The sequence below is a fragment of the Nicotiana attenuata genome, chromosome 12 (genome assembly GCF_001879085.1).
Source record: "Nicotiana attenuata strain UT chromosome 12, NIATTr2, whole genome shotgun sequence".
In the NCBI taxonomy this organism is placed as follows: domain Eukaryota; kingdom Viridiplantae; phylum Streptophyta; class Magnoliopsida; order Solanales; family Solanaceae; genus Nicotiana; species Nicotiana attenuata.
The window spans coordinates 46384362-46404297 of NC_032000.1; the positions used below are offsets into that span (position 1 = coordinate 46384362).

The window sequence follows — 19936 nt, forward strand, 5'->3', positions numbered from 1 at the left end:
GGGCCTAGAGTTGACTTTTGTTGACTTTTTTAATAATGACCTGAATTGAATCCTTTGCAATCGTGGGTATCTCCTAAGGCTTAATTTGAATCGTTTGGTTGGTAATTTACTAGATTCTATGTTCGGAGGCTTGTTTGAAAGGCAAAGCTGTGGTTGAGCCTTGAATTGATCCTTGGAGCGAGGTAGGTGTCGTGGTTAACCTTGACTTGAGGGATTATGACTTGTTTGTCTATTTGCTACATGTTTAGATGTTGGGTACAACGTATATGTTAGGTGACGTACTTATGCGTTGTTGTCGGGCTAAAGCATGCGGGTGGGACTTGTTCCTTGTAATAATTGCTTGCTTTGATCATGTTATCCATGGTTAGACTAGTTACTTGTTAAATTGATCATTCTTACCGTGTTTATGGGCTTTTGTGATAATTGAGTATTGTTTCTAAAGTCGAATTTGGTATTGTGAAACCATTGTTGAAGTAAGGCTTGTTCTTGTTATTCTATCTCCTTGTTGTTACTTGTTCATTGTTATATGGTAAGGTAGAGTGTTAACGCACGACGGGTGATGTCGTACCATATTGTGAGTGTTAATGCACGAAGAGTGATGTCGTGCCATGTTATGAGAGTTAATGCACGAAGGGTGATGCCGTGCCGTATCAATTGATTTATAATGAAAGTGAGAGTAAAAGCACGAAGGGTGATGTTGTGCAGCATCATTATTTCATTGTGAGGTTGAGAGTAAAAGCACGAAGTGTGATGCCGTGCAATTTTCTTCATTGTGCTTAATTGTTCTTATTGGCTAAAGGCATATTGACTATTCTGGTTATCATTTCTGTTGTATTTCTCGTACCTTGTATCCCCTTTAGCATGTCCCCCTCCCAATAGTACATGTTTAGCTTTTATTTGTTGTTATCTTATACGTATGATGTTATCTGCACAGGTTTTTAACGAGGCAGCAACAGAGAGCATACACCGAAGAAAGCTTCAACAGCAACAATAAGACTTTTAATAACAAGGCAGACAAGCAAAGATCCACTCCGGGACGGTTAGATAGTATTTGGCTCTATAGCAAAATTCCCACAGGGGAATCAAGTTTGCTATTGGAGAAAGGTTATCCGACCGTTCACAAGTGCAACCTATTAAAGGATTGTTAGATAGTCTTTTGCTCGATAGCGTAAATTCCTAAGGGGAAGCAAAGTTTGTTAACGAGCATAAGATTGTCTAGCAATTCATTAATGGGATCCTCGAAGGTGCAAGACTTCCAGTGTTCCAATTCGCATTCTATGCATTCGAACACTGGGGGGAACAATATGAGGATACGGCAACAATGACTGCCACGTCGACCGGAAAACAAAAAATCGGAAACATAACTGTATCATCGGGACTAGGGACTGTGGGGACAGCCCCGTAGAAACAAGTTGTACAAACTAGCCACAAGTAATGGCAATTTCTTTTCAGCATTACAAATGCTTATGTACTTTTTGAAAATAGAAGGAATAAAATGAAATGAAATCATCTTGTTTATATCTTGTTTCTTGTCTGAACGATGAATTAACTTTGTCATTTGAAAGTTAAACAAGTACTTCAAATGCAAGTGTCGTAATGAACAGGAGATGTCCTCTTCAAGAGCACCGTAAATATTAGAGGGCCCTCTCTTATCAAAACCCTCACAATAAAGGGTTGGTTTCGGAAGAATTTATGCCCGGAGTCGAAATGCCTTCGGGGAAAAATACACCCAAAGTCATATACGAAAGGACGCAAAAAGTAAACTTGCGCAAATACTTATTAAAGCCCTCACGAAAAAGGGTTGATGCCCAGAGCCAAAACGCTTTCGGGGAAAATACACCCAAGGCTTCACATAATAAGACGCAAACTGAATAACTTGCGGAAAATCTTAAACAAAGGAAGAAAATGCGATGATTAGAGACTTCATGAATATTCAAATAGAAGAAAGACTCAAACAATACTTGAGCAAAAACATGTTTTTATTTATAATGACATGCCAAAATGGCACAGATACAAGAATTGAAAAAAAAAACTAAACTGCAGTATCTCTAGAACTAAGAGGAAGAGAAGTGTCTGCGCCCCTGGGAGAAGTAAGTGGATCCACCGATGACTCAACATTTTGGTCATCACCAGTTTGTCCTTCAGCATCATCATCCTCCGATTCTTCTTTAGTTCCCAAGAACTCGGAACCAGAACCAGAAGAACTAGAAGCATCAGACCACGTTGGGAGTCAACTTTTAGGAGCTAACTCAAGCTCACAAGCCTTAGCAATTTCGGCATCAAAATCGATGATACCAGCTTTGGCCTCTTCCTAGGTTTTTCTCCTCGTTGTATATAGCATAAGTTTTCTCAACAACGGGGGAAGCCTCTCGACGTGTAAGTTCTTCTTTGAGTCGGGTTACCTCAGCAGAAAGGCTTTCCCGGGCGGATCGAACAGATTTGAGGCTAACATCAAGGTCATAGACAGTTGAACTAAAGAGCCTATTATGCTCGATAGTTTTCCTGTACTTCTCCTCCAACTGGGCATATTTCACCCCTACAGCAGCAAACTCTTCAGTTTTGGAATTCAAGACTGCCTCCAAATTATTCAATCTTTCAGTGGAGGCAGTCTCACAATCTGATGCAGCAAGAACGACGTTATGGACTTAAACCCATTTAGCTTTAGCTTCTTCAAATTGAACCCTCAGCGGGGCGATCTCTTGGCTAAGGGTTTCCACCTCTTACTCGCTTTGCTGCAAACGAGCTTCCAATACAATGGCCTTAGTGGCCTTGGCTTCCAGTTTTGAGAGGCGAGCAGCACTTTGCTCCCGCTCTGCCAAAAGCTGATCCTGTGCAGAAGTAATCTCTTCATTCTCACGAATCAACCTCTAAAGGCCCTCGGAAGTAAGAAAGTTGACCTACAAAGCAAGAAAGGTAAACCTCAGAATACGTTCATACAAAAATAGAAGAAATAACAAAGGAAGAAAGGAACGTACCGCTGCGGCATTGTGCATGGCGTTGTTCAATAAACACTCTCCCGAGAGTGCCCGAATCTTTTCCCAATCTTTCTCTGAAGCCAAAGGCTTCAGAAAATTAGTAAGCTCCACCGGTTGGGATAGAAAGTTGCATCCAGTAGAGACCGAAAGAGTAACATTCCTCCTCTTTTATGGATCTTCAGAAGGGGCAGCATAATTTTGCTCCAAGATCCCATGAATTGGGGAAGAGGGACACCTTCTTCATGGTCAGATGCGGCCGATGGAGATGATGTAGCAGTTGCTGGTGGAAGAGTAGATGAATATGGAAATGATGTAGCAGTTGCTGGTGTTGGTGAAGATGGAAATGAAGCTGATAGAGTTGAAGAATGAGAAGCAGCTGCATCAAATGCAGTGTTGGTTGTTGGATGCTCGCCAACCAAAGATGGCAGGGACTCGGTACTCAGCCCCGCAGCATCGGGCACGACAATTGGGGCCTGAAAACGGGAGTTGGCATTTTCTACTAAATCAAACGCTCCCCAAAGTGCCGAGGCATTATCCTCGGTTGGTGTAACTAACTCAACAAATTGAGCATTCCGTTGAGTTGATGATGAACGTCGCCTTCTATGTAGAGAAGCTCCATCATCACTAGCTTCTCCATCATTGTCGATCATCACAGTGTCTATGAACGGCCCGGGAGGAGGGCTGGTGATCACAACTTCCGGAGACGACTCGGGGGCAATAGTCTTCGCCCTCTTATTCTTTTCCCCGACCACGGAAGAATGCCTTCTTTTTGGTCACTTGTTCTCCGCCCGGGGACTCCTTAGTAAAACACCTGTGCCCGAAGCAGGCCCGAAGACACCTGTTCGAGTAAGCGCCTCCTGAAGCAGCCTCGTCACATCTGCAGGATCATCCAAGACGTCCTCCTCGGGGACAGCAACAGAGCCCACGGGTAGACCTGATTTCAAGAAAAAGATAGAAAGGATCAATCAATTTCCTCACATAAAAAGTTGAAACAAGGTTAGTCTAAATTACCATGATTTTTGGCCTTCCACCCGTATTTGATGGAACTCTTTCCACATATAGGTCCCGGGCGTAGTGGCGTCTAAGATCTTTTGAACCCACTGGCCCAAGCCTTCAACCATAGGTGGAACTCATCGAATTGCTGAAACAAGCGTAGAATGAAGGATCAATATAGATATGGAAGAATCCCTAATCAACTAAATATGAAACAAAAAGCTTACGAGTGCGGTTCCACGCTTCCGGAAAGGATGAAGCCATTGCCGGAATGATATCGTTGGTGGCAACTGAAACGAACCATTCCATCCACCCACGGTCGTTGTCGTCATCCGTGCTAGATAACAGAGCATGGTGGCCACGTTTGCAGAGGTTTATCATTCCCCCGTGGAAGATCTTGGGAGAATAGAGATTCATCACATGAGCTAAAGATAACTCCTCTCCCATTTCCTGGCACAAACGCCGAAGACAGGCAATCATCCTCCTCACAGAAGAACTTACTTGTGCTAAACATACCTGGTAGCGGAAACAAAACTCTGCAATAACAGAGTCAAGCTTTCCGTTCAAAGAAAACACACCCAAAGTAAAAGGATACATGTAAAAGTATGTAAAATCGTCCTTGGGTAGGGTCACTCGCTCCGATAGATCAAGAGCAACAATATCCAAATCATGGCAGCGGCAGTTGTCCTTCATAGTAGGAATGCTAGAAGGACAGATTGAAGAAGGATACCTACTGACAGCCCATGTAAGAGGGTTAGCAGTAGGAAATTTCTCTTCAAAGTCTTTTGTAGTAACAAGACTTCTAGGGATGATAGATCCCACTATTGGAGGAGTAGAGTTTGAAGAACTGGTACGTTTCGAGGGAGAAGCCATTGTACGGAAGAAGGAAAAGGTTTTTGCTTGAAGAGAATTAGAGAAAAGATGAAGAGCATGATGCAAGTCGAATAAGGGAAACTTGGATAATTATGGAGTATAAGGGAGAAAGTTGATGCGTATAAGCACAAGTTTTGTTGGCTAAATTCATGGCCATGATTACCTCAAAATCGGCAAAAGCTATGCTGAGTCGTGGGATGACGCGTGTTCAGGGCATTAAATGCGGAGAGACGTGCGTCTAATCAGTCGTCAGAAGCCTTCAGAGGAAGTTATAGTAATTCCCGCCAAAAGAATATTTCTACCAACTTTCCGGTAACACAAAGTTATGTCACCAGAAAGCAGGGGGACTATCTGTATAGGGTAAAATACGCTATGCCACGTGGCCATCCAAAAAAGGGACACGTGGAACCTAAGACGGGGGGAATGTCCAAGACCGAAGGCAACTGTTCCGTCTGTCACCGAGGAGAATAACGCTCATAAGGATATAATCAATACTCCTCACCCAGTAGCATTTAATAAGGAATATTCCATGGCATTAAATACGATTGCCCGTTACAAGGAATTTAGCATTTATGCTCACCGTTACATCTTCATCAGTGTTCCTCATAATTGACATTAAAGAGAGGTACGATCATAGGACCTCCTTCCCTAGACTTAGCTATAAATAATGAACTTAGTTATCATTGTAAAAGAGGAGGAATTTTCTAGCAAACTTATACTACACTCTATCCAAAGCTTAATACAATTTTATCTTCTTGCCTTTCTATTTCGTTATTTCTATGCCCGGAACCACTGTGTTTCTGCTATTTCGTCTCCATCTCAAGGCTAAGTATTGGATATCTCTTCAATTATCTTATTATTTCATGATCAAATTAATTCAATTGTATAAAAACCGCATATAAATTCAACTGTACCGTTTTACGGATAAACAAAAACATAAAATCTCTAGAAATCAATGTTTTAGCTAAGACATATTGCAGTGGAAGCAAATGATTAGCTGTAAGCTACCAATTGATTGGGATTAAAGTAGTTATCTATGCACGAATACGTGAATATTTAAAGGACTCAACTTAAAAGGGAAATTAAGAGCCCGTTTGACCATGAATTTTTTTTCATATTTTTTTTTGAAATTTTTTCACTTTTTTTTTTTAAAAATTTTTGTTTGACCATAAAATTTTCAATTTTCACTTGAAGATAAATTTTGGAATTGTTCGAAAATTTTAAAAACTCCAAAAAACTATTTTTCAAAATTTTAACTCAAATCACTCACAAAAATTCAAAAACAACCCAAAATTATATTCATGTCCAAACACAACTCTAATTTTCAAATACCATTTTCACTTCCATAATTTTACAAGTCTTATGTCCAAACGCCCACTAAGTATTCTAATCATGTATAATTTGTCCTTGAATCAAAATGATACCGATGATCAGTTGTATTGACACAAATACAACATTAGCAATTTTGTAACTACAAATCCACAAGTTTGAGACGACGACGTCAACAACAACAACAGACTCACTGTAATCCTACAAGTGGGGTCTGGGGATGTTAGTATGTACCCACACATTACCCTACCTTCAAAAAGGTAGAGAAGCTGTTTCCGGAAGATCATCGCCTTAGAAAAGATAAAAGAAAGGGTAGCGGCAAGCACGTCAATTAGAAAACTAAAGCAAAAATACAAAGATACAAAACTAAAACTCAGTATTGCAATCAGAAGGCCGGAACGAAAACAATGACAAGTAATCACAAAAATCAAAGAATACGAAAATATATAAATAACGCTAACTCATGTACTAGAGCTATTATTACAAACAAGGACAACACAAAATTCTTTATGCTTTTGATATTCAAAATTATTCTTTTTTCCCCCAATAATTCAAATTCAAGTCGTATAGTATTGTTTTAAAAAACACACTATCTAGTGAAAATTCTCCGTCTCCCTCGTTCGAACCCGAGACCCTATAACCCTCTGCTCAATTAGTAGTTACAATTTTGGAAAACAAAGCGGCGTTTTTACTTTCTCCCAATCCAAAACAAATTTACCCAAACCCAATTCTTCACATCACATAAAAACCAAAAAATAGAGTAAACCTTTCCTCACCTAACAAGCAAAAGATCTCGTTTTTATCAAATTCCAATTCAGTTCAATTCAATTCAATTAGCAGTTGCAATGTCAGGTGTATCACTGAAGTGTGGTGATTGTGGAACTCTCTTCAAATCCGTAGAAGAAGCACAAGAACACGCCGAAGTTACTTCCCATGCCAACTTCAGTGAGTCCACTGAAGCCGTCCTTAATCTCGTCTGCACCGCTTGTGGCAAGCCTTGCCGCTCCAAAACGGTAAATTTTGTTTGCCCTTTTATTCCTCTTTATTGATTATATTAAGCTATGAACAGGTTTTTAATGATTTATTTAGCTAATTGATGGATCCTATCTAGTTTGAGATTGAGGAATAATTGTTGTATTTGTGAAGTATGACTAGAGGCCGACCCATGATTTAAACTTTATGGGTGCGGAATGCACCTGAACTCATTCATGATTTGAGTTACTGGGTTTGAAATTTAATATTTGTACATATTTAGTAGATTTCTTTACACATATATAGGGTTAGAACATGGCCAGTGGAATAATTGAGATATGCAAGCCCGAACACCATCGTCCTTAAGAAAAAGGTATATGGTCTGCACTAAAGCTATTAGGTTGGGCTGAACCCATACTTTACTTTGCGCATCCGCTCCTGGAAGTACCACTCCGCCCATTACTCCTTTGTGACATGGTTACAAGGCTAATATATATATATATATATATATATATATATATATATATATATATATATATATATATATATATGGTCTGCACTAAAGTTATTAGGTTGGGCCGAACCCATACTTTACTTTGAGCATCCGCTCCTAGAAGTACCACTCCGCCCATTAGTCCTTTGTGACATGGTTACAAGGTTAATATGAAGGAAAACATATATATATATATATATATATATATATTATACAACAACAACAACAACAACAACCACCCAGTATAATCCCATATGTAACCACCCAGTATAATCCCATATATACATATATATATATATAGAGAGAAAGATATATACTTGACAAATAATTTCAATTAGTTGTACATGGTTTTAGTCAAAAGGGTAGTGAGTGTTAGCTGCGCTAAGATCGGATACGCCCATGGCTCAAAGGGCTTTGATTCAACGGTAAAGGTAGTACCGAAGTAGGATTCAGGATTTGAATATTATGGGTTTGAGTTCTGAATTTAACCACTACTCATCTGATTTATTGGGTTCAAAATCTATTATTTGTATTTATTTAGTGAATTTCTTTAACACATGTAGAGGGTTTGAGCCAAAGATATTGGTTCAGATGACCACGTAACTGAAGCACTACATCCTTTTGTGGGTGGTTCAACATCGGTGAACCAAAACTGATAGTTAAGTGGAGAAGGATAGAGGAGCAAAATCATTTACCACCAAGTTTTGAAGCTGAAACGGTGGAGTACTTGGTTATAAAAAGAAAAAACTAAAAGTTTGGATCCATCTGTGTGCGCAGTGGTATATTATATTGCTAGTCATGTGAATTTGTGTGGAGATAGTTTGCCGAAAATCGAAATACTCAGCTGAATACGCTTAAAACTTCTGATCGGAATATGAACAGTTTATTTCTGCTGTAGTGATGATTTAGCTGTTATTGTAGCTTGACAATGAAGATTTTTGTGAATTTGGGGGTTTTTGATTTATGAAGGAGAGTGATCTCCACACCAAGAGAACTGGGCACACAGAGTTTACGGACATGACAGCAGAGGCAGTGAAGCCAATCAGCTTGGAGTCGCCAAAGGCAAAGGCTGATGATGATGAAGACATGGCAGAGGGTGGTGATGACAGTGGTAATGGTAAGCATGAAGATAGTAATTCATTGTGGTTGAGTTTTTTGGTCTTTTAAGTTACAATGTTGTTGTTAGATAACTTTATTTATTACTTATGAGATTTCCTAATTGGGTGAGGCTTATGAGCAAAGTAAAGGCGTTTCTTTTCCTCTTTTAATTGTTTATGGGGAAAGCTATTTGTAGTAGAACTTAAATGATGTATTTACTTTAAATAGTTCATGGAGGATTTAGGAGAGGGTTATTTCTTTCCGTGAAATACGTATGACGGAATTAAGATTATTTACTGAAATTACCACTTCCCTTTGAAAAGAATGTTCTTTTTTCAGCGGCTTCATCTTATGAGTTAGCTTAGAGGAAGAAAATACTCTCTGTCAATATAGAGAACCAAGGGGATAGAAGTACCATGAACTTTTGGGAGAAATTACAACATCTAGACAAGTTGGGATAGAGGGGTGTTCTCATTTGTTTAACGCTTTTATTCATCAACCAAGCTCTTTATGTACATCTAGAATTTGCAATTTGAAGGTGCTTATCATCCAACTCTTCTTTTTTGTTTTTGTTAATTAATAAGGGTGCTTATCATCCAACTCTAATTGAGAAGACTATGAAACACAAAGATTGCACCTAAATATTCGGTCAAATGAGGCACAAGCATCTGAGTAGTTCCTTATTTTTGTTTGTTTTATACATGGGTACACGTGTGCTAATGTGCTCCTTTTTTCTAGAAATGGTTGTTCCTGAAGTAGACCAAAATGTGCTATCAGAACTCGAGGCAATGGGATTTCCCAAAGCTAGGGCTATCCGTGCACTCCACTTTTCTGGTGAGTACTTTTGTAGAATCTTCATCGTTATGATTGTTTCTACATCTATTCAAAGATGAATTCAAAGAAAAGGTCACATTTCCAAAAAACAAATCATGCATGAATTCATGTGGATAGCTCTAGCAGAAAGAAAGAATGCATATTATGAACATGGATGAACTCGAGGCAATGGGATTTCCCAAAGCTAGGGCTATCCGTGCACTCCACTTTTCTGGTGAGTACTTTTGTAGAATCTTCATCATTATCTATTCAAAGATGAATTCAAAGAAAAGGTCACATTTCCAAAAAACAAATCATGCATGAATTCATGTGGATAGCTCTAGCAGAAAGAAAGAATGCATATTATGAACATGAATGAACCTGGCCTGCTCTTCCTCTCCCTCGCCCCCCCCCCCCCCGGAAGATCTGTGGATAGGTCTTTCTCACTTGTTGTAAATGTGTTTTTAATTTGTGGCATTATCTCTTTAAGTTTTATCCTTTTAATTTGCTCCTTTTGTTTTCCTTCCACCGGTGTTTGGCAGTCTGAAAAAATTAAACCTTGGAATGCAAGTGATAATTTCAGCGTTTCAGAGTGTGATAGAGAACTTCTCTTGCACTTCTTGACTGGCCAGTATGTGAATCATAAAGCTTCAGTACTGAATTAAATACCAACTGCACAACTGGCATAAGATTAGTGTGCGGTCCTTATCAAATGATTAATGTGTAGTCCATGGAGTGTCTTCCTTGAATGGAATATGTATTTTCATACCCTTCTTCAATTCCTATATCCTCTATCAATACTTCTTTAAAGCTTACTTTTTCAACATTTCCTTGTTTAGTCAATCTCCCAATTCCGTGTGTCTGCTGTTGACCACTTTGTTGTCTGTGTGTGTATCCTCTCTGTTTCATTTATATAAATCAAGGCATCTCTAATTGTGCATGCCTGTGAATTTTGGATACTCTTCCCAGGCAATGCCAGCTTGGAGGCTGCTGTAAATTGGGTTGTAGAGCATGAAAGTGACCCAGACATAGATGAAACACCACTGGTATGGAAATTTCGGATTCCTGCATTTATTTGCTTAATTCACTTTCTAATTCTATTGTGATTGCTGTTAGCTCGTGAGATCCATAAAGATGTATTTATGTGGCATTTATGATCTATTAACATGAAGTTGTACTCAGTGATGTGAATTCTGTGGCTGAGTGCCTGTGGAACATGTTAAAAGAGACCTTAGTTCATAGTATTATAAGGGTATGAGGCCAGCTAGGGCATTACAGCTTGGAGGATGGTCCAATTCATGCTCAACCAGGCCTAGGAAAATTTAAAAGAGTAGTTTGCACTTTGCTGATTATTAGGTAACACCCAGAGAAGTTTTTACACCAAAAGAAAACACTTTAGCCTCTGAATCTTTTTTTCCCTTTTTCTCTATTATGAGAAGGCCAATGCTTTTCTTGGTGTTCCAGTGAAACAAATGTTTGTTGCATCTTTGCTGCAACCTATAAACATTTCTACAGAAGACTCTCTTAAGAGTCTATTTGTATAGAAGACTGTAGGGGTGTGCATTCGATTTATCGATTCGATTTTGACCCTTATCGATAATTACTTATCGATTATCGATTTGTACATATGCTTATCGTTATCGTTTCAATAAGGTTTCGATTTTTTCGATTTCGATTTATCGATTTCGGGGGCTTATCGATTCGGTTATCGATTACACCAATAAGAAAATTTGCGGGATTCCACGGAAAGTATATCGCTATAAACGCGCCTAACTAATATGGACAAAAAGAAGCTAAAATAAGACGAACACCATTTATAATATAAGAATTGTGTCAACAAGCACATGCAACAAAACTAAAGTAAGGGACCAAATGTATGCCACCAACACTCCAACGGTATAAAAAAACAAAACAAAACAAAACACATCATCACGGCTAATTCTGTTTTCCATTAATTTGAACTTCATTCCCTTGATCTTTAAATATGATCATTCCTTAAATGTGGTAGAGGAAATAATAGGGTAAGGGACTTAGGGTAAAGGAAAGGGTATAGATTAGGGAAAATAATACTGTATAGCCGCTTTCAAAATAGTAGCGGAATATATATACATTCTGTATGTTATATTAATCTACACAAATAGGTAATTACTCATTTAACAAGTGTCTACAGTCTAGGGGTGTGCATTCGATTTATCGATTCGATTTTGACCCTTATCGATAATTACTTATCGATTATCGATTTGTACATGTGCTTATCGTTATCGTTTCAATAAGGTTTCGATTTTTTCGATTTCGATTTCGATTTCGATAACAAATAATCGATTCGATTTATCGATAAACCGATTCGAATGCACACCCCTAGAAGACTGCGTGTCATTTGTGGAAAACCATGTTCTGTTGTGAGATTTCCTATTTTCTTGGTATACTCCTTGTATAAGGGTACGCTTTGCCCCTTTTAAATGAAATTTATTACTTTACAACAACATACCCAGTATAATCTCACATAGTGGGGTTTGGGGAGGGTAGTGTGTACGCAGACCTTACCCCTACCTTGTGCAGGTAGAGAGGCAAATTTATTACTTTATAAAAAAAAAGTTTGTCAATGAAATCATTAGTGTTTGTTCTATTTTTTAATTCTATGTTCAAACTTATCCTGCTTCGATAATGCAATGATTATTAAAATTTACCTAGGTACCTGCCAGTGCCAAGAAAGCTGAGGCTCCAAAGCCTTCTCTTACTCCAGAGGAAATAAAGAAGAAACAAGAAGAGTTGAGGTAAATTCTTGCTGGTAAATTGTTCTCTGCATTTTTTGAGTAGCTGGACACAGTTTTGGGACTTGTATGTGCTTAATTTCTGAGATATGTCTATTTCATTTGTTTTGTTCGTTGTGAATCAGAGTAGTTTTTAATGCTTCTTTTAGCTTACAGTATGCATCTAATATTTCAATGACTTCTAGGGAGCGTGCTCGTAAGAAGAAAGAAGAGGAAGAGAGACAAAGGGAAAGAGAGAGAGAAAAGGTAACTCTTGATTTAGATTTCGACGTTAATTTGCGTGAGTGGAGGTCAATTGAAACTTATTGCTGAATTACGTTCTGAAACCGGTGATCAGTCTGGTTAAATAGGTCAATAAAATCGTTTTGTCTTCTGCTTCAGGAAAGAATTAGAATTGGTAAGGAACTCCTGGAAGCAAAACGGATGGAAGAAGAGAATGAAAGAAAACGGTAAGCATTGATTGAACTTTGGCACTCTTTCTGTTTTTACTCCCAGTGATGTCTGCTCATATAATTGAAATTTTTCACTTTGATGTATTATAGTATAATAGCATTGCGCAAGGCCGAAAAAGCGGAAGAACAACGAGCTAGGGAGAAAATTCGTCAGAAACTGGAAGAAGATAAGGTCGAAACTCCAATCTGTCATGAAACTGTTTATTCAGCCCTTCTACATCTAGCTTGCTTGATGGAACTTGTCAGTTTATTAATGTATAAAACACGTTTCTGTCAATGTATTTGGTTACACTTAAAAACAGTATTTGCTAATATATATCTTGCCACCTACTCTTTGCTTGGCAGCCTAGAACGTTTAGAAGTTTGAATAATTGCAGTCATAAAATTCTTAGTGCCGGTGGCTCTAGGGGAATGGGCTTGTCTGTTCCTGTTGATATTTCTATAAACATTCTTAGTGTAGAGAGCTTTTTCTGCCAACTACTAAGTATCCCATTGATATTCTACTGGCATTCAGAGGGTGAAGTAGTAACTTATGTTGATAATTGCTGTCAGCTTCTTATTGGTGTACTCTGGATGAGATGTGCATCATTTTGCATCTTTAAACACTGCTGGGACCTGTGATTAAGGTTTGACCAGGTTAAGGGCTGTTAAAATATAATGTGAAATCATAAGGTCCTGGCTATTTCTACTTCAGCCAAAACACATGTCTAAGCAAATTGACAACTTTGTGCAATCCTCACAACATAATTACCTGCTCCAAATTATACCTGACCATCTGTATCACTTAAGTGCAATCCTCAACTTACTTACCTGCTGCTGCCGTCTTTGTCATGTTGAAACAATTGTGTTTACTTTCACAGGCCGAAAGAAGAAGGAAACTGGGTTTGCCAGCAGAAGATCCTGCTCCCCCCAAACCTTCTACACCTGTTGTGGAGGAAAAAAAGGTGTTTATTTATGCAATAGCAACTCTTTTTATGGTTTTGTCCCATATGGACATAACTTGTCCAACTCAAAAACTTCATTGGATGTATTTTTGGTAGATCACATTGCCTGTCAGACCAGCTACAAAGGCAGAGCGGATGAGGGAGTGCCTGAGAACACTTAAACAGACCCACAAGGTAATCATTCAGTTGTTTTTGCGGTCCCTAGGCTAGAGTACTTTCTTGCAGGTTTGAGCTTTGGAACTGAGAGGTGGTTAAAGGTGTACCAGCCTACCTTTATTTAAAAAACAAAGTGAGCTTACATGCTCTTCCACCCCCTGTTTCAAACTCAAAAGTGTAGAAAGCAAAGAACATCAGAGTTATTATTGGCTGTTCAGGTTAAATTATTCTTTTCATCAAGAAATAAGATAATGAATTTTAAATACAAGGAAAGATTGGATCCTTCTTTTTTCTTTCTTTTCTTATAGTGCATTACATTAGGAAGCTTTTTCTTTTGAAAGGTAATCAACAAACTCTCCCTAGGAACTGAGTAGCCTATGAATGACATTCTACATTCCTTTGGTGGGTTTTAGATATTGAATGAGATGTCATTCTAACTTCATTGTTGGTGAACTGATTCTTTGTTCGTTTTCCTCTTATGGTCCAGGATGATGAGACCAAAGTCAAGACCGCTTTCAACACACTGCTAACTTATGCAAAGAATGTCGCAACAAATCCCAATGAGGAGAAATATCGCAAAATCAGACTTAGCAATGCTGCTTTTCAGGTGAAATGTCATTAAGGAAATAGTTATGCCTCTATTGTTGCTCTTTAGTTACTTCTGAATTGATGACTCCACTCCTTTATAAGAGAAAGCTCCTCTAATCCTTTCTTTTATAACCTTGTTAGTGGGTTGACTTCATTCAATTTCTGAAATTAGGAGGTGGGGTGAGGTTCATGTACTTTATTATATGCGTAGTTGATTATTTTTTATTTGCCAAAATGCAGCATAATTTAGGACCCTCACCTCCAATTATTCGTGCCAAGAGTATAGCAATTCCCAATTTCTTTCTCCCCTACTTATTAAAAAAGGAAAAAAAATTCTCCCCTATTTCTTTCATTTTTTTAGTTTCTGGGCGACCGGGGTGGTAAGGTTGTATACCTTTTGCCACCTAGTTCTTAGTCCCAGGCTGAAGAAGGTGGTCTAGAGCTCATAAAACTGATGATTGTTGCAACTCTACATTCAGATAGTTATAGTTAGATACAATATATTATCTCAGCCACGTTGATTCATATAAATCTTACGATTCTTGTAACAATATTTAGAATCCTTTAATCTGATACGTTCGATCATCTCAGCCAAGTAGATTCATAGACTCATAGAACTAACACATCCACATCTTTTGACTAACAGGATAGAATCGGCAAGCTGCAAGGAGGCATTGAGTTTCTTGAGCACTGTGGATTTGAGAAAATTGAAGGGGGTGAATTCTTGTACCTGCCAAGAGAAAAGGTGGACATGGCAGTGCTTAATACTGCTGGAACTGAGTTGAACAATGCAATTAAAAATCCCTTCTTTGGAGTCCTCTAATCTTAAAATACATTAGATCAAGCGAATAGTAAAAAGAATGCTTCGTCCAACTCTTCTCCCTTTGTTTATTCAAGGTACTTTAGTTATATAAACGGAAACTGTAAAAGCTACTATGAGGTCGATAGATGGATGTTCCCTTTTGAACTTTTTTTTAATCTATAAGTTGAAGGATTATGGTCATTTTGAAACTTGATGTCCTTGGAATTTGGAAACGACGGAAATATGTATGATAAATGTCAGGTTCATGGTTGGATGTATTTCGTTTGATTTTGAATTAAACTCCTAAAAGGAGGTAACGGCGAAGTGTATCAATAGCCACTTTTAAACCCGTTATTTAAAATATATTCGCAATTTACAATGTATTTAAAGATTACCCAATTCATCCAAACTTCAGGAGGACTAAGTATCCTGAATTTTAGTGTTCTGAGAGCGAGCTGCTAATTTGAAATTTCTCATGTCCTGAAGTTTGAACTTGAGAACTAATTGATTTCAATTCATGTTGAATAAATTCATAAATATGCATGTTTAAAGTAATTAGTTTTAAAATTAAAATCGAACTTTTGAGACTATGGGAGGCTATTCAACAACTTACTTTTCCTTAATTCAACTTTTATAAAGGAAAAATACAAATATCTTGTGACTTTTGTTAACAAAAAAACCCATAATTGCTGGCAACACTCTCTTATTGGAGAGTGAGAAACTCCAACTTTTCTCTAATGCATTCCCAACCCCTTAAGAAACAAGATACTATTCCTCCAAAACCACCGGATTTAATCCACCACCTTCCCTCATCAAATAATCTGGAAAGACCAACATCCTTCAAAGATAAACTATTGGAATCTAACCTAACAGTTTTCACTCCTTCCATAGATCATGATGATATGCTCGACTCAACAAAGATATTGGAAGACAAGAAAGGAATGCATGATCCAGGGACTACTCTAGGTGACGCAATACAAATCACCCTTTCGTTAGATGATAGATAACGTATCTATGAACCATGAAAATACTCCATTATAATCAAGTTAGTAGGAAAACGTATGCTACACCATTACCTAAAGAGGAAGATCCAAGATCTATGGAAACCAACGGAAGACTTCTCTTTAATTGACCTTGGTGAGGACTACTACATCATCAAATTCACAAAGAAAGAAAATATGGATAAAGCTATTCACCTAGGGCCATGGTTCATTAATGGCCATTTCCTTTCTATCTCCAAATGGAAACCAAACTTTGTGGCTAGAAATGAAAAATTAACTACCTCAGCAGTTTGGTTAAGGCTGCCCCAATTACCAACGGAATTCTATGATGGTCAAATCCTAGCAAAAATTGGCAATGCAATAGGACGCCTACTGAAAATTGACACATGCACCTCAACAACCCTAAGAGGTCGATATGCAAGGATTTGTGTTGAAATCTCTTTGGAAATCCCTGTTCAACCCTTCCTATTTGTTGGAAATCATAAACAGGATATACTCTATGAAGGGGAGGATTTTCTTTGCAAAAATTGTGGTCGCTTTGGTCACACACTAAGACAATGCACCTATATCAAAATGCAAAGCTTGGATCCTCACCATGCAGGACAAGAACATCAACAAGAAGCTACAAAAGATGCCATTGACTCTGAATGGAAAATAGTTTCCTTCAACAAGAAGAAGAATCAAGGCAAAAGAAATCCAAACCAACTGCCCAACATCCAAGTAAAAGGCAACCAAGGTCCAGGTATTCCGGTTAACTTATTCAATGTAAAAACAGGTAAGTTTTGGTTACTCAAACTGTCCAATATAAGACTAAAAATTATCCTTATAGTAATCAAATTCCTCCTGTTAATACCCACCCAGACATGGCTACTGATCAAACAAACTCTCACGAGGAAAACCGCCAATTAAATGAGAGACAAACGGTTTTGCCAAAAACCACTAAGGACAATGTCAATTTTATTTGTGAAAATAAATTTAATCAATTAAATAATGACTTGGATCTTGACACACAAGATACTTGCATGCAAGACTCCACCGTGGCACCTTATAATACCAACTCTTTAGTTAAAACCAATGCCATGCAAATAGGCTCTAACATGGACGATTCTACCCCTACCTCTAATCCTATCCCTACGCACCCAAACCACCCCCCCCCCCCCAATCCGAAATCTCCCCAAAATCTTTTGTTATCTAAAGAATCTACCCAAAATCCCTCCTTAAGATATGACAAGATCCCTTCCCTCCATGCATGTTGGCCAAATGGCAATGGCTATAGAAGCAAGTAGCCAAATGGACATTCCCATAGGAAATCCAAACAAAACCATTAAGTGTTCTATAAATCATGACCTAGGGCAACCAAAAGCCATAAACAAAAACGAAGCAATCATCATTCCCTCCCCCAATCGGTTAACCCCTTCTCCTACCCAAAATCCCACGCCAACTTCCAGTATAATAAATACAACTCCCATTATCCAAGATGCCAAGAGTTCCTTCAACCCTAAGAAAAAGAACTCGACTAATCCAAATCCTAAGACAACGACATCCTCTCAATATGGAAAACATTCCCCCCTCCATCCCTACGAACAACTCCAGATTATTTACGCTCAACCACCCCAAGCCCAAGATTATCAACCCACAAGTTGGATGGAGCTAGGTCTCATGGGCCATGCACTCTCGTTCACAGTCCCGATCAACGGTCAAGAGGCCATTGTGATCTTGCACAATACGCAGTATCTAGCTCAACTTATCACGGAGGGAATGAGATTGGCAATGAACAATTATCTCAACCAAGTATGGCTCAACAACATCATTCATCCTATGGCTCCATCAATGAACCCTCAAATGGCTCAAACGATGAGAGAGCAATGGAACATGCCACCCCAGTTCAACCCCATAAACCCTCAAAATGCACCATTGGGTCTCCCATTCTTTCCAATGGAGATGTATACCCACCTACCCCCATCTTTCTCCCTTGGGATGTCAATCTAGGAAACCAAGGGATGGTACCCCCCCCTCCCACCACCACCAGTACCCCCACCCCATCAACAAGACGACCCCATACCAGGGCCAGTGGAGGCAGTGATGGAGGAGGACGACGTTCCCCTAAACCTTCACTTAGGGCCAACCCTAGAACTCCCAAACCTAGACGGAATAAAAAAATTTCTCTTCACGGACAGGCACGAGAAGAGGCATGTTCTTAGCTGCCCGTTGGCCCTATACAAATGCTCGATGGATATTCGTCCTCCACACGACCCAACTGTGGGCAACAAAGCAATGATTCTAGTTCCATCCATGAGGGGAAACCCTGTCCAAGCAGGGGGGATAAGGGAAAATGGGGAGATGATCAACACTGACTCAAATTTAGCCATGAATCAACCCACTAATTTCATAATATGGAATATACGGGGAGGAAACAATGATAATTTCAGGAGAAATTTTAGGGAGATGCTTGACACCCATAGGCCGTGTTTGGTAACTTTGTTGGAAACAAGGATGGGCAACCATGCAACCATGCTTAATGAATTTGGATTCACTGAGATGATAGAAGTTCCATCGGAGGGGCAGTCAGGTGGTATGGTTATGATGTGGAGGGATGACATAATCAACGTTCAAAATGCTGTTAGAAGAGGTCAGGAGATCCATGCAACCATAGAGGTACATCCTATACGTAAACCTTGGCTTTTTACTTCTATCTATGCTATTACTAATATCCATTATAGAAATATCATGTGGGATCACCTAGAAAATATTAGTAATACTTATAGAGGACCTTGGTTAGTAGGTGGTGACTTCAACGACATTTTAGCCGCTAGTGAGAAATTTGGCGGCAAACCCATCAAAGATAGTAGAGCTAGGTACATTTGGTCCAAAATTAATAAGTGCAATCTAGTAGATCTAGGCTTCAAAGGAAGCAAATACACTTGGACCAATAATAGACATAACAAGAAGAGTCTTATTTTAGAAAGACTTGATAAAGTCTACGGAGATGAGGAATGGATTGAACTATTTCCTAAAAGCTCTATTATCCATTTGCCTAGAACCCACTCTGACCATAATCCTATCCTTGTAAAATTAATTCCAAGGAATAGGTCTCCTTATAAGGTCCCTTTTAGGTTAGAAACCTTTTGGTGCAAACATCTGGAATTTCAATCTATTGTTAAAAATAATTGGAATGATAGTGACTACTTTAAGTCTAGCTTCAACTTTATTAACAAGGTTAAATCTTGGAAGGACAGTACTTTTGGCAATATCATGGGAAGGAAAAGAAAACTCTTAGCTAGACTAAAAGACATCCAATCTTCAAATAGCTATACTACTAGCTCTTTCCTTAAAAAATTAGAATTAGATCTTCAACATGAGTTCAATGATATTCTAAAAATAGAAGAAGACTACTGGAAACTTAGGTCCAGGATAATGTGGCTTAATGATGGAGACACCAATACAAAATTCTTCCACGTCTCTGCCACCAATAGAAAAAGAAGAAACAAAATAACTTTCTTCAAAGATGAAGCTGGTAACTGGATAAATGACCATAATCTTATTTTGTCTCATGTTCAAAATTACTTTATCTCTACATTTACCTCTTTTCATACTCAGTCTACCTGGACTAACCCCCTAAATACTCATTCCAGTTGTAATATGATTAACCTAGATCATCTAGATACCCCCCCCCCCC

At 38.6% G+C, this 19936-nt stretch overlaps 1 protein-coding gene across 1 annotated transcript; it reads left to right on the plus strand.

The window, feature by feature from the left end:
* LOC109235670 (chromatin assembly factor 1 subunit A-B-like) lies at nucleotides 6766-15537 on the plus strand. Its single transcript, XM_019401870.1, has 12 exons — nucleotides 6766-7183; nucleotides 8605-8752; nucleotides 9472-9567; nucleotides 10516-10592; nucleotides 12238-12320; nucleotides 12503-12563; nucleotides 12699-12766; nucleotides 12860-12941; nucleotides 13630-13713; nucleotides 13810-13887; nucleotides 14357-14476; nucleotides 15104-15537. Exons 1-12 carry the CDS (start codon nucleotides 7016-7018, stop codon nucleotides 15278-15280), a joined length of 1242 nt encoding a protein of 413 aa, XP_019257415.1. The 5' UTR covers nucleotides 6766-7015; the 3' UTR covers nucleotides 15281-15537.